The sequence below is a fragment of the Sinohyriopsis cumingii genome, unplaced genomic scaffold (genome assembly GCF_028554795.1).
Source record: "Sinohyriopsis cumingii isolate HCF-2022 unplaced genomic scaffold, ASM2855479v2 utg000881l, whole genome shotgun sequence".
NCBI lineage: Eukaryota > Metazoa > Mollusca > Bivalvia > Unionida > Unionidae > Sinohyriopsis > Sinohyriopsis cumingii.
The window spans coordinates 1,294,513-1,311,416 of NW_028315939.1; the positions used below are offsets into that span (position 1 = coordinate 1,294,513).

The 16,904-nt window shown below is 35.2% G+C and overlaps 1 protein-coding gene across 3 annotated transcripts in view; it reads right to left on the reverse strand.

Moving 5' to 3' along the window:
- Nucleotides 1–16,904, reverse strand: part of LOC149773129 (calcium homeostasis endoplasmic reticulum protein-like) — a 174,502-nt gene that overhangs the window by 88,064 nt on the left and 69,534 nt on the right. For all 3 annotated transcript variants that reach the window (XM_089946784.1, XM_089946783.1, XM_089946782.1), the window contains one exon: nucleotides 15,827–15,964. In XM_089946784.1, coding sequence (XP_089802910.1) covers nucleotides 15,827–15,964 — 138 coding nt within the window. The remainder of the gene's footprint in view (nucleotides 1–15,826; nucleotides 15,965–16,904) is intronic.

The window sequence follows — 16,904 nt, forward strand, 5'->3', positions numbered from 1 at the left end:
TACTATTAAAGAAGTAAGTACATTAACTTCTTCAAAATGCCCATGTGAACAGTCATTGTTTCTTGGTTTTAACGAAACTTTTAACATAATATTGCTTACATGATGCAATGGAAAGGAGAGATAAGTGCCATTTCAAAGGACACACAGAGTATGCCAACCCAAGCCGACCTTTATTTGAAGTAATAGACATGACTTTAATATTATCCATATCTTATCATTATGAAGACATTAAGGGCATGATGAAGTCGCACTGACTTGTTGTTGTTGTTGTTGTTGTGGGGTTTAACGCCATTTTTCAGCACGATAGGCTATACATGGCGGCCAGTATTAATGGTGGAGGAAGAACCCGGAAAACCCCGGAAAGAACCACCGACCCACGAGAAGCTACTGGCAAGCTTTCTCACATGCCCACATTGGCTGAATCTTTGACTCGAACCGCCGCAGACAGAGGTGAGATGGCAGTGATCTGTAACGAAGAGCGCTTTAGACCACTCGGCCACCGCACTGACTTGTGACCTTGTGTTACTTTAATACATGGACTTCCTGATCTGTAAGCATGTAATCATGCATTCCAATATTACTGAAATCCATTTATAGTTTCTAAATAAAATTTTAGCAAGAGTATGATGAATAGCACAGGAAATAACTGCCCCATGTTTAATTACCCATCCCATTTTTAATAGATTTCTGTATTAGTCCCTACATAGGCATCAATAGTGCATGGTCAACTTTGGACAAATACTGACCAATGGGTCTCTGTGACACTGAACTCTCTGGTCAAGTTATTCAGTCATAAGCTAAACTTTCTGTGATAGTAAACCATTATTTTCTTATTAATCAAGCAATGATCCTGACCTCTTATGTTTAGATTACAAAATCTATAGGTTTCTTTCTCTTACCTTAATTGAAAGATGTCAAAAAGTTCGGCCAAGGAATTTGCTCTCCAGTAACAAGGTTATAGTACAAAACCAATTTTGTAGTTAAAATGACCTAGGCATAGTACCTTTTGACCCTAAAATCGAACAGATACTGTCCTTGTTTCATATGCAAGCCATATACGTTTTTTCAGGGCAGGTGGTCCAGAACTTTAAGTAGTTTTGTAGAAATCAATTTCTTCTTTCATTCTTCCATGTTTCAAATGCAAGCCATCCTTAAAGTTTGGTCAAGGTAGGTGATACAAAATATTGTGTGGAAACCAATTTGTTTGTAGACAGTGACCTTGAACTTTGACCTTTTGACCTTCAAATCAATAAGTGTCTTACTTATCTCAAATGCAAGACAATTATGAAATTGGGTCCAAGTATCTTGTGTTGAAGTCAAGTTAATGCATGGAAGTTTTCCTTATTTCAGTCACTATGACCTTGACCTCTAACATTTCAAGCCTGCATTTGAAAGGATTCTTCCTTGCCCCAATACAAGTTATATGTACATACAAAATCTGACAATGGTAGATGGTTGAGAACTCAAGTTAAAGTATGAAAGTAAAACAGGGAACAGACAGATGGAAGAACAACATAACAGCTCCATCTTAAGGGAGGAATTTTAAAAAAGGTTTAAAAGTATTAGATATTTAGAGTGGAATATTTATTACCAGCTGATTGTATCAGCCTGAATAATTTTAGCCAACATTCAGTCAGCAAGTGTTTCTTGGAACAGAGTCTCACCTGCATTTGCGTGTGATGTATCCTACTGTCTCAGACTCGTAAAGACTTTAAAACATGTTTTTGTTTCTGGATTTAACGCCATTTCTCAGTGCATGACAGGCTATACATGGCGGCCAGTATAACTGGTGGAGGAAGAAACTGGGAAAACACTAGTAAGAACCACCAACCCAAGGGAAGCTAATGACAAGCTTTCTTACATACTGGCCAAGTCCAAGATATGAACCCACATGGACAGAGGTGAGATAGCAGTGATACCATGACCTTGTGAGTTTTTATGTACAATCTCATAAAATTCATTAAGTCCCTTGTCCTAAAGAGTTTTTACGTACAATCTCACAAAAGTTAATAACTTGCTTGGGCAAGAAGCTGTATGAGACGGAACCCTTCAAAGATTTAGGCAGCCCCCAGGGGTGAAGTTATCCTGTTCTAGACCATTGGAAATAATTGAAGATTTGGTGCAAATGAACCGATTAATGTAACAAGTCACAGACAAAAAGAAAATTTTCACTTCATTGTTGTACATGATTTTCTACCATTCACCATTTTCATTAATACATACATGAGGCCCAATCAGTCACCTTGGTTAGATAAATGACCGGTTGATTATTTTATTAAACAGACTTGTGTATTGTTGTAGAAACACAACTTACATATACTATCTCCTGCATTTTGTATCATGCTGAATTAAAATATTTAATTATAACAGATTTTTAAAAAAAATTAAGGCATTATTAATATGCAGTCTCATGCTCCTAACTGAATTGTCTGAGATCTGATGCAGGACCACCTCACTGTGAAGGCCTTGCTCATTATTGAACCCATCCAAAACTTTTAAGATACAAAACCAAATTCCAGGTTTAATCAAAACTGGATCCAAGTTATGGCTTGCAGAAAATAAGTTTAGCTAATCAGATGCAAGATCACTTTATCATAATATGTGCATCTTGCAAATTACTGAATGAGTCCAAGATCTTTATACACAGTCCAGGTTTGATCAAAATAGGATCAGAAATATGACCTCTAGAGTTAGCCAATCAGATGCAAGATCAACTTCACAATAATATGCATGGCTCTTGCTCATTTTCTTTTTCATCCACTATATTGATGATATAAGCTCATATTTCCAAGTTTGATCAAATTCAGATAAAAAAAATGGCACAGCCAATCAGGCAAGATTTCCTCCTAAAAATGCATGAATGTCACTCAGTATCGATTGTTTTGAGTGTAATTTTAGTGACACTTGTAAAACAATATTCACTGTATCATATTTAAAACATGGAGTTTAGTACCTTTCACAAGGACACACTATGGCAGACAACCCATGATGACTTGAGCAGGTATCAAGCCCATGACCCTTGCACTAGGAGTCCAACATTCTGACAACTGAGCTAAAGCAGTTCCCACTCATACTGAACTTACCCAAGATCATGATGATATATGCACAAGTTTGATCAAAATCGCAACAGAAATCTGGTCTCCAGAGTGGTAACCAGTTCTGCCAATCAGATGCAAGATCACCTCAATAATATTGGAGCACCAGGTGGCCAAGTAAAAAACTCGCCCTTACCGGTCACTACTATCTCACCTATGTCTCTGTGTGTTTAAATGTATGGTTTGGCCAATGCGGGTATGTGAGAAATCTGCCAGTAGCTGCCTGTGGATCAGTGGTTCTTACTGAGGTTTTCCCAGATTCTTCCTCAACCAGTTATTTTGGCTGCCATGTATAGCATACGTTGCAATGGGAAATGGTATTAAACTCAAGACAACAACAAACTCATTACTGAGTGGATCTCACTTTATCAAATGCAACCAAGATCTTAATAATATAACCTCATATGTCAGTTTGATCATAAGCAGATCACACATACGGCTTCTTGAGTGATCACAAGATGAGCCAATTAAAATCAAGATCACCTCATTAATATGCATAGATCTTGCTAATTATCAAAAATATCTGAGGGAGACTGAAACATTGCATTTAAAGAATTCCCCATTAATTATAAAATATAAAATATTACTATGGCTATAGAACATTAATAAAGCATTAGAATGAAATAATTACATAAATGTTCATTTACAGTTAATGATTTTACAAACATTTATGGGCAGTAAACCAAACTAAGCCTTAACACATGTAAATGTTGCATCCCTATTCTCACTTTACAAGAAGTAAATACAAATGTTTTAATTCTGTCTGGGTTCATTTATATTGCTAAAAGGGTTCAGTACTATCAAACCATCCAAATACAAAATCAAAATGCATTACTGCAAGCCATGAGGACGTAAAAAATTTTAATTCTGACAGCATGAAAATTGAATCAATTCATATGAATAAAACATGGATGAATTAACAGGACCAATAAGGGTGCCCTCACAACAAACAGTAAGGGCTTAGCAAAATGTGATTGAAAAATAGTACTGTTGGGCAGATATCCAAAACACAGCACATATAATTAATTCTTTTAAAAGGTTAATGCTTCCAAACTGTCATTCTTGTTACTTTCCACCCACTATGTGATTACTCTCATGCTTAATTATTTTTTAAAGGAAATTATATATTTAAATTTATGCTTGTTAAGACCAGAGGCAGTTTGTTTCAATTTACTGTCAATCATACAAATTCAAATGATGCCATTGTAAATTATGGAAATGATAATTAGGCAAAGGAATGTTTTATATTGTATATATTAACATGCTTCTAGGAAATAACTACAATACTCAATAATGTATACTGGTAGTGTGCACAATATTATCTCCCACTGAATAATGCATCAACAATTTAAGATCAACACTGTGTGTGTGTGTGTGTGTGTGTGTCTGTGTGTCTGTGTGTGTGCTTTGGAGTTTTAATGTTGCTTTAACAATTTTTAAGTCATACTGCTATGACATCTGCAGTGTGACAGTTTATGGTGATGTCTAGCACTAGCACTGGGGAATCATGCCACAGACATGTGGCATGATGTCCCACCCAGTCACATTATCCTGACACCAGGCCGACCAGTCCTAACACTAACCTCTTAATGCTGAGCACCAAGCGAGGCAGTTGCACTGGTTGTAATTTCATGCATCTTTTAAAGTATCCTTAACTTCAGCATATGGACCAGAAGTCTGTGGCAAAATGTTTGGTTTACTCTAATCATATCACACAAGACTTCATAACCCTAATAATTCATGGGGTTTATTTAAAAATAAAGGTTAAACAATTTGGGGATTGTTATTTTTATTTATTCAGTAAAGCACATAACAAAAGAAAAAATACAGCACAGTTTAGGTTTTGTACATAGTGTCCAGTGCAAAGGAACTATAACAATGACTGCTAAGGGGATCACAAAGTCAAATCAATTAATAGCGAACTGGTAATAACAGGGAGGAAGTAAAAAATAAGATCATGAATAGGAGAATGCTACTACGGTACATAATAGTAATACCATTACATATATCTTCCATTCATTAACTATGAAATCATGTACTATTCTACGTGAAAACCTAACAGAGACCACATAGAGGTCTTATTCTGGTGACCTTTGAAATAAGCAATGGAGAAAGAGCTTTCAGAAATCTGAAAGTGAATAAAATCATTCAACCCACACTGATGCTCTTCAGCCACACTGTTCAGTCTCCCAAATGCAAAGATCTAAGACTTGATCTGATTGGCTGATAAAATTAGCAATTATAGTAATAACAGTGGTAACCAGATCATGAATCCTAAGCAGTCGGCTGTCTGATCTTAATGTAGGACAGTTCAGATCTGATTTTAATCAGATTAACTGATACTGTACTGATACTGGGATTAACATTAGATACTGGACTGATGGCAGGCTCTTTAATCTAAGGAGACTAAAGGAAGAGACTAAGTTACAGGAAGTGACCGTGCGTGATCTCCTTTTTGCTGATGAATGTTCCCTGAATGCCAGATTTGAGTCTGACATGCAACACAGAATGGACCATTTCTCTTCAGCTTGTTAAATTTCAGGCTCACAATCATTATCAAGAAGACAAAGGTGATGCTCTGACCCACACCAGGAAAGCCTTACATAGAGCCTACCTTCATAGTACATGTAAATGGCCACACCTTTGCAGCAAAGGACAAGTTCACCTGCCTCAGCAACACTGTTCCATGCAGTCAACATCAATGATGATGCCATAATTGTTAAAGCAAACCTGGCTTTTTGCAGACTATGTGCAAAAAATGGGGATGTACAGAAGGATCAGTCTATAAACAAAACTTAAGGTCTACAATTTTGAAATTTAGGTTTCTGAATGTTTTTTTCCAAGTTACAAAAATATCCACTTTTTTCTTGCCTTTTGCCATCTAGATTTTTATCTCATTATAACAACCCAGATCTTTTCATTTCAAATACCTTTAAGCTGTTGTTTTAAGGAATCAGTTTTGTAACTGGATAGTTTATGATGGTTCCCAAGTGAAGAGACTAATATGGTCTTGATATTTTGTTCTTCCGAACATTTTCATTTGAGGAATATTCAATTGTTTTACCTCTAAGTATAACTTTCATGGTTTTCAAAACAGCTGATAGTCAACTGATAAATGGCCTTCAGCTGTTGTATATATTTTCTAATTCAACAATCTGCATGAATATTTATCTACTTAACTTCCTGTGACTTTGCCCCCAGCACGAACAAAATCATTCATGGTACATTTTAATTTCCTGGTTATTCATTTACCCTTAAAAAAATTTTTTTATATGAATACTGACGAGCTCACATGATTCTTATTTCATGCCTGAAATATGATTAGTTTCACATGGTATAATGGCTAATATGTGACCCTTCTTTACAATCTGGTTTGAAAAGTTACATACTAAATATCTTAACAAAAATATAGTCATGAATTTGGCTATTTGTATTTTAGTTACAGTGGACTGAGACATATAATAGTCAAAATGGTAAATTCTGCCAGAATTTATTTCTGCACTCTCATATTTGACGCGAATAAATCACTAAATTCTCTTCATGCCTACAAAAAACTTGTATTTGAATTTATTCCTGAATATGAACCATTCTCAATTTCCTGTAGAAGACTGTGAAATACTGATAAAAATTACTGTGAAAAAATCTGATGACAAGCCATAAGTTAAGGATCAAAATGAGGTACTGTTAATTACACCGTAACAGATCATCTCCCTACTAATTCTCCACAAAGTCAAATAGATTACTTTAGAAAATTCGGTAGAACATTTTAAAAAGATTATATTTTTGGTTGGCATGATGGGACAGACTTAAAAGGCAATGTGTCTAACTGAAATATTATAAGACAAAAATTATTAGGCATAAAATTCAAAAAAATTTCACAAAGATGTTAAAAAATATTACGCCACAAACTTTATGTGCATTTTATATACACTAGAAATGTGTCTAGATGATGTGCATTACCATGCTCATGATAAAAACTTGGTTCAGGATGCAATAACAAACATGAAAGTCAAACTAAGTGAAATGGTGAAAATCAAACATGATCTAGGCCTTCTGTACATTAAACCCTAAATTTATTTGGTTTTAATCTACAATGTCCATCAAAGTTTATTCAGTAAGAACAAAAATTTATGACGTATAGGATGTACATGTATGCATGCCTGCCTACCTACCTACCTACCTTCCAAAGAATATGAATTGGGCATAAAACTGACTCGGAGAATTAGAATGTAAAGTTTCTAAAATACTAGAAATCTGAAATTCATTTTCATTTTTTTTTATGCCAAAACAGCAATTAGAGAAAAACAAAATTCAGAACATGCTGAAACTATCAAGGCTGCAGTTAATAGTTCATCATTTTCATTTTTTTTAAAATGCTGACATATCGTGCCTGAACAGGATACTACACCATGCTTGAAGGGAGATAAAATGATGTTTTACCTAGTGCAATGACCATGTTGCAGACTGCTTCAACATTTTTATGTGTGAGTTTTGCAATAAAGTATTTCACAGTTATATATAATCCACAAACTGAATGCAACATTTAAAGTTACTGGAACTGTGTTCTTGAAACATGACTGCCCCACCACAGTGACCTACTTTTAAAGGGATGGTGCTGCACTCACTAACATCAACACCAAAGGATGCATGACCTGCAGCTTGCAATATTTAAGACTCTGATCTAAATGCAAAACTAAACAGTCATTGTGGAGAGAAAATAGAGGTCACAGTAACTTAATTTTTTTCTATAACCTTGTTGTACATGTTAAACCACATCCATATACAACACAGCATTCTGCATAACCCTGCTAATAATCAAAATCAATGGGGAATGAAAAAATATCACGTTAACTGAATTTTGATATGAAAGTTGTGTGACTCTGGCCACAATGCCCAAGAAACTTACAACAAAAAAAAGCCAGTAACTGATGTTTGAAATATAAGTCACAGTGATTTTATACTTGGGAATGTTGTTGTACTCATCAAGATGCATCAACACAGCGAAGTTTCATGACTTTGTGCCCAGCAGTGCCCCAGAAAATGACATTAAGATAAACTTAACCAAAGTATGATGGATGGATGATGTCATATCCCCTTTATATTATTTGCTTAGGAATAACAGAGAATGGTAGATTATATGCCTACATTGTGTGTAATAGGACTGCTCTGATAAGGTACAGTTGACTCAGGAGATCACTGCATCAACATGTCTTCATGACCTTGGCCTTTGGTCAAGGTATGTGCTCATGCAACCATACTATAAGTGTAAGCCTTCCACAAAGTTTGGCAAAGGTCCAAGGTCTAAAACTAAAGTCATTAGGCAAAAAACATTTTAAGGTCACAGTGGCCATGCATTTCAACTTTTTCACCCAAAATAATAGGCTTCTTTCTTACCCAAACTGCAAACCACCCACAACCTCTGGTAAAAGAACATCGTCCTGAACTGAAATTTTTACGCAGAAAACATTTTTTATTTTTCTGTCAGTTATCTTGACCTCTGACATGTTGTCCCAAGATCGATAAGCTTTTACCTTATTCCAGGTGCAAGTCAAGAACCTAACATTTACTCAGGCATGTGATGCAAAATTTAAGTTATTGTGCAGAAACAATTTTGCCTTCTCTCAGCCACAGTAACCATACTCTTTGACCCCAAAATTGACACCATAGGCATAGACACAATGAATAAGCTGTTGTTTGTCCATAGACAATACGATGAGTGCCTAGGGCTTTTAATAGGTGCCATCATGCTCGATGTTATCATCACCTTCATGCACTTCATGCACTGATCAAATCACACACTCACTCATGCACTACTCATAACACACACCTGGGTCATGTTGGCCAGGAAGCTCTGACTTTATGAATTTTATAGACAAAGCTTTGATCACATTAATTTTATAGACCAATGAACTTTGCATGAGTTTTATAGGTCAAAGAGCTTTGATTGCATACATTTTATACGCCAATGGTCAAGAAGCTTATAATGTACATGTCAGGGAGTTTTGATTGCAGCATGGAGTCTTTTAAGCCAAGGAGATGAATTTTACAGGCACATTGATTGCATAGATTTCAGTGCAACTGAAACACCACAGACCATTCTGTACAACCATTCATAACAAAACTGTTTTTCTGTGATGGTGTAATTGCAGTCAAACATGAAAAAAAATCCATACATAAAACAAGGCAAATCCCATTCAACATGGATGTACTACAGCCACGATACTCCATGGCATGAAACATAGTCAAACTTGGACCATTTCAAGCATGAAGCATAGTCAAACTTGGACCATTTCAAGCATGAAACATAGTCAAACTTGGACCATTTCAAACATGAAACATAGTCAAACTTGGACCATTTCAAACATGAAACATAGTCAAACTTGGACCATTTCAAGCATGAAGCATAGTCAAACTTGGACCATTTCAAGCATGAAGCATAGTCAAACTTGGACCATTTAAAGCATGAAGCAGTCAAACTTGGACCATTTCAAGCATGAAGCATAGTCAAACTTGGACCATTTCAAGCATGAAGCATAGTCAAACTTGGACCATTTCAAGCATGAAGCATAGTCAAACTTGGACCATTTCAAACATGAAGCATGAGCATTTATTAAGCTGACACTTATTTATTGTCCGATTCATTTAAACTTTTGGCACAAACTAACATCTTAAATCAGAAGTTTTTAATGTGATTTCATTTGGACATCTTGTCATTAAAATTTTATGCTTGAGAAACATTAAGAGATTTTATTATTAATATACTTCCTCAATGATCTACCAGAAAATGTGTAGCTTTTCTGTTACAGAATTGCTGATGTTACAGTTATTAGTATTATCCATTTCTAACTTTACATTTAATTTTTTTTATTTTCTTCAATAAAAATGTAGCAATTAAGCTTTTCTCTGTGTGTGTGTGTGTGTGTGTGTGCGTGTGCGTGCACACTTTTACATGCATGCAAGAGAGTGGGTAGGATTGCATGACTTATGCATTCATAGTATATTTTTATTATGCTTTGAATGCTACAATTGATATAATATTGTGTTATTTTGCTATAAATTAAAGCAAGATATTTTTTTCCCTTTATTGACATGGAATTTATTTTAAAAATGTCAGGCCCCTGCAGTAGAACATTAAATTGTTGGTCCCTAAGATAAATGTGGTGTACCATGGTACATACCGCAGTATGTTCAGAAATACTGTGATATACCACAGTACAAATTATGGCACTCAGCTCTTGTTAATATAACTCTGTCCAACGATACAGCCCTTTCTTCATACATGTATTCATCATTAAATCGTTCTATAATGTACCCATTTATTTCCCAGAAAACCTGAAGACTCATGTACATATTATTGAAATCACTCTAATATCATAAATATTGGTAAGAATATAAACTGCAATTTTTGCTTGAGTTGATGTCATGAAAATGTATGGCATTATTGGTAAATTGAATAATTAATTAATCTCTGGTGAATTGATTCAAACTGCAATAGGGTATGAGTTTATATCCATCATTTTTATTTATTGTCTTTGTTTTTTATATAGTGTACTCCATTTTATGTAAAGATTGTTTTATTTAAGCTTTTAATTCTTGGCCATGTTTTTGGGTGACTAAAACTTCAAAGTTCTGTGCTCTCTCCTTGCTTGCTGAAGCAATTTAAACACCCTGGAGAAAACCCATGTTAATGCAGATATTCTGTTCACCTCTGTGTGTGTGTGTGTGTGTGTCTGTGTCTGTTGGTGTGTGTGTTTGCATAAAATTGACAATGGCTAGTGCAAAACATTTTTTTTTAAGCTCCCTCAATGCTTTCAACTTTCACCAAGTTTTTGTCAAAGGCAATTACCAAATGGGGTAAAAGCAAGACCCAACAAAATCACACAAAAGAAAGCATTGAATTTACAAAACTTTACATGACTACATATATTGTTTGTATCCTTCCTTGTTTGACTTTCTCTTAGATTTTCTGGTATAATGCCATTTTTCAGCACATGATAGGCTGTACATGGTGGCCAGTATTTTTGATGGTGAAAGAACTCAGGAAAAACCACCGACCCACAAGAAGCTACTTGCAAGCCTTCTCACATACCCATGCTGGCTGAGCCAATACTCAAACCCACACTGACAGGTGTCAACCGCTCCAGTGGCATAGTGGTTAGAGCACATCCGATGCAGGAGGTTATCGGTTTGAACCCCAGCCAAGTCATACCAAAGACTTATAAAAAATTGTAATAACAGCTGCCTCACTAGGCACTCAGTATTAAGAGGTTAGTGTTAGGACTGGCGTCAGGATGAGACTGGGTGGGACATGATACTACATGTCTACGGCATGATGCCCCAGTGCTAGACATCACTATAAATTGCCACACTGCAGACATCGTAGCATTATGACTGAAAATTTGTTAAAGCTACATTAAAAATCAAAATCACACACACACACAAAGGCAACATTAGTGAATGATCTGTAAAGACAAGTACCTTAGCCAGCTGGGGCCTGCTTTCTTGTTCGGAATATTGTTAAAGGTTTTCCTTGCTTGTGAGTAACAAATGTGCATCCATGCCTGTTTTATTATCATTTATATTTTTTTCTCACCAGATTTCGCCTGACACTCAGCAGAATCAATGCTAAATGGTTCATGATCAATGACTATCATTTGTTTGGAATCTGCACTGTTACCATCATCACTGGGGCAAACTGCACAATTATCTTGCTGACTTCAAACCATTAAATCAGTGATGCACATTTGACTCTTCTTCATTTGCATATATAACAGCTCCACTTAGCAAATAAAAGTGAAGCAACTTAATATCTCAGAACCAGACTAACCTTACCTAGCAACATCCTTGTGTCAGATTGCCATTTTTCATTCACATAGTATTTCGATAAGTGTCTCACAGACATAAAATGTATCAGTAAATGTCTAAAGTATGTGGACTGTGTCATTAATTTTTGTTATGTATTTTCTCTTGCCATGACCTTAGCTAGGGTGTGGTTATAGTACAGAACACACCATCTACACACACTATATACTTCATCATAGTTTCATTAAATTAGTTTCAGTGGTTCAAGATTCAGGACATGGATATAAGCCAAATAATTACAGTTTAAAAGCCAAATAATTACATTTCATAAACCAAATAGTTACATTTTTCATTGCTGCACTCTTAATTTTGAGGCTGGGAGCAAGGCTGTAGTATGAAACACACAATCTAGACATGATATATAATTGGCTAAACTTTCAATAAAATATCTTTATAGTTTCCACACTTCCCCTCCCCCAAGCAGCTTGTGCAACCCCCACCAACTTTAAAAACAAACAGCATCAAGCATTATAAAAATGCACAAATCCTATTAATTTAATTCATTGATTTGCAGTTTCTAATTTAATTGTCACCAAGCAGTCCCTAACATTGTCATCTACTTCCCATTTCAAACCAAACAGAAGTTTTCAATGCAAACAAGGAGACTGCTCACTGTTATTTTCCTGTTGTTGGAAAAGTCAATTTTTAGTGAAGGGGTGGATGCAAAGCCTATACATACAAAGAAGATAAACACTTTCATCTGCATCAAATGTATGCAATGTCCAATCAAACATTTCCCAAAAAAGATTTTAAATAAAAACAGAAAAAGATGCCCTTCATCTCAACATTATAAAAATCTTCGGAATTATCTAGAGTTTATGGAACTCCTATAAACTATATCAACGCATACAAATATGGACATCATATTAGTGTTCTGTTAGGTTCAGAACAAGAAGGAGACAATGTTATGGACCACTTGGTGGTAATAGAGTTAGCAAATTATAAATCAATGAAGAAAATAAATAAGTTTTGTGCATTATTTATATTCTTGATGCTTTTCATTTATAAAATCAGTAGGGAGGTATAAACTGCAAGGGGGTAGGTGGAAGCTATTGTGGTTCAAAAGGTATACACTACACAAGAATAAAAGTCACATAATTACATTTCCATGCCATAGTCATGATATATATTTGAGCAAAGTTTCATTAAAATATCTTCAGTGGTTCAAAAATTATACTCTGTACCAGGATTAAAGTCAGAAATTACAAATTCCCTTGTTATGACTCTGACCTTAGAAAAAGGGCACCAGTCAATGGCACGCAATATAAAACATTAATGCAAATTTTCTCTGTGTCCCTGTCCTCAAGGTAACATGGGCAAGCTAACACATTACAGAAATGAATGTCATATTGTCATAATTATTCCTGCCACGTATGATGAGAACCTATCAAGGTGTGTAAGAAATATTAGCAAATAAAGCAAGAGATCCAAGTAGGCCTGATATTGCTCACCAGTTTATATAATTTAACCGCTGACTTTTTCAATAAATAAAATTATGTAGAATTCTAAGAAGATAATGAAGGCATTCAATCTCCCAAAACTTTACATCAGGTTCATTTTGCTTATTTTACTAGATCCTGACAAAGACATATCCTGACAAAGATTTGTTCCAAAGATAATGGCATAATTTATATACACTGTCTCTTGCCTGCTCGTAACTGAAGTCATCAATGATTTTGCTAATAAAAATATATGAGAAATATTGTCCCTAGAGTTAAAGAGGTGACGAGAACAAGTTCTGCCAATCAAATATAAGGCATCTCATTAAAATAGCCTAAATCATAAGTTTGACAAAAATCAGATAAAAAATATGACTTCTCAATGGTAATAAGCTCAGACACTCAGACACAAGATTATCTCATTAATGTGCATGCATCTCACCCATTAATGAACCCATTCAAGGTCTAGATGATTTAAGCCAATATTTCAAGTTTGATCAAAATGAGATCAGAAATGTGGAGCCTTGAGGGATAACAAACTTAGTCAATCAAATGGAAGATCACCTAATTAGCAGGTGTGGATCTTGCTCATTACTGAACTCATCTGAGAGCTTAATGATAAAAGCATATTTTCCAAGTTAGATTTAAATCAGTTGAGATGATATGGCCTTCAGTGGGGTAATAAGCTTAGCCAGTCTGATACAAGACCACCTAATTAGTATGCATGGATCTCACTCACAGGCAAACTCATAGGAGATCTTAACCATATAAGCAAATAATCCAAGTCTAATAAAAATTGGATCAGAAACATGGTCTCCAGAATGGTAATAAGCACAGTCTATCAGATGCAAGATAGCATCATTAGTATGCGTGGATCTTAATTATATTAGCACATAATACAAGTCTGACCAAAATCAGGTCAAAATATGGCCTTCAAAGTGGCAACAAGGTTAACTAATAATATGCAAGGCCAACTCATTAATAAGCATATGCCTTGCTTATTACTGAACTTCGCAAACTTTGATGATATAAACCCATATTCCAAGTTTGATTGAAATCAGATCAGAAATATTGACTCCAGCAAGGTAACAAACAATAGCTGAAGGCAGATGGATGCACAGCACATGATTCAAGATGCAGAATGGACACAGTGCCATATCGTAAGTTCACTTAGCAATACAGACAGGTGAGCTAAAAATGTCAACCAAAAACTTTGTTAAAAGGATCAACATCAAGCCATAGAATGAACTGCCTTAGCTTCATCATGATTCAAGCTAATTATGATAAAAACTTATCAAGGGTTTAGGAAATATATGTAAATGAAAAACTTGACCCAAAAACCTTAAGAAACTGTTGAATTAATATGGAGCCACCCATGTCCAAGTGCACTTTACCAATGAAATCAGATGAAAATCTGGCTGAAGAACTTTGGCTTGTCATGCAAAAGAAATAACCCTTTAAGCTCCAGTAATGTTGGACAAATCAAACCAAAAGTCAGCAAACTTCTGCCTCTATCCATGGGAAAGGGAGACATGTAGTTTGAGTAAAACTAGAGTTATACCGTGCAAACTATTTTGACTACCGACAGATGGGCAGACTGGTAGATTGACACTTTAGCCAGTGAAATTAGAAAGTAAGTCTTAATTTTTCAGTATTATAAGAAATTGGATAATTCAGTCAATACAACATGTTCACATAAAGCCTTCAAGATCTGTTCAGTGGTGATATGAATACACAGAGTAATGGTACCATTGACACAGAAATAAAATTTTCATGATTTTAGTTGTCTAACTAAACTTACAACCAGTATGCAGTCAATGATTATGTATCTCACCGCTACACTAGTAACCATTGTAAAAAATAAATACAGACTAAAATCATCTTGACAATAAAATGACGGCCCTTTTTCTAACCATTTTGTAACAACTGTTGTTGAACTTTGGTTTTTAGCTGTTATAGTATAGTTTTTGAGAGGTGGAAGCAAGGGCATGGGTTAGTGTCACAAAAATTCATTCATCATAAATTTGCATTAATAAACATCTTCTTCAAGCATTTGTGTTAACTGTCTTCACTTGATTCAATCAAACCTGGCTTCATCCTGTCACAATGATGATGTACTTCACTTGTCAAGATGCGTCCCTTCACCGAGTTTCATCATTCAAGGTAAAACAGTATTTACATAGGGTGCCAAAATAAAGGAACTAAAGTTTACCAAGTATGTACAACCTATGTACATATATGCACAATGTTATCTACTTAGCCTCCTCCCCTGGAGGTAGGTGCTAAAAAACCAACTGCAAACTATTGCCTAGAAAAGAATGGTCAAGAACTAGTGATGCTGTACCTATGAATATATGCTTTTATCTGTGCAGATGCCAATGCCAGGGATAATACAACAGCAAAATTTTAAGAAGCATGAAAACTTCTTACCAGAATGGCATCCTTTGTGCAGGACTCTATGATTGGTTGAACAGCTTTGTCAATCTCCTCCTCCACAATATCACACTCGTGGTACAGCTTTGTTATTTTCTCATTCTGAGTCTGCAGGATGGCATCTTCAATCTGGGACTGTATTTTTAAAAAAAACAGACATGTACATGTGTGATCAAATGGGCCTTTTTACTTTTTCATTAAACCATAATTCGACTTGCCTTTATTGCTGAACAGAACTTCACATTTTGAAACTATACAGAAACTTTTTCGACATGAAATTATTGGTATAAACTAAGAGCACGAAAAGCTTTCAAATAATTCAATAAGACCGGGATTACTGCAAGATATCCATGCTGAGCAACAGACTAGTAAAGATGTGAACAACTGATTATAATCTTCAAAATGAGACTTACTGAAAAAAGGTCAATTCTTTGTTGAACAGACTAGTCAGTATTATTAATACAATTTACAACCTATAAATTAAAAAATTTCATGTTTATGTTTTTGTTTAGGGCCAAAACCATAATATATGTATATGTAATAATGTAAATCAGTTTACTGGTGTCAAACCGTGACACTAACTCACTCACTGTGTATGTAATGATCATTTTGTACGTAATGATCAATGCACTGTCTACTTCTTCAAGCAGACATTTCTACCGATCTAAAATACATACCAGACAAGTACACTTACCTCCTGTGCACAAATAGTGTTGATGGACTTTATTATATATTATATCATATATTTCAGCGAGAAAAACAAGAAAGAAAGAAATGTTCAACCTGTTTAGTGGATTCATGCTCACTGTAGAGTCAGAGTATGGCTGAATGAGTCAAGAAAATCTTGAATTATAATGAACAAGATTTCAAATAAACCACTAACACTTACCCACACTGGTTTTGTGGACTGAACATGAGGATTGGAGATATACACAAAAATAAAACAAATAAACATATGCACTTACCCATACTGGTTTTGTGGACTGCAAATGTGCAAAGGAACCACTAACACTTGCTCATACCACTTCTGATGAATAAACATGGAAATTGTAGATGTACAAAGGAACCACTAATA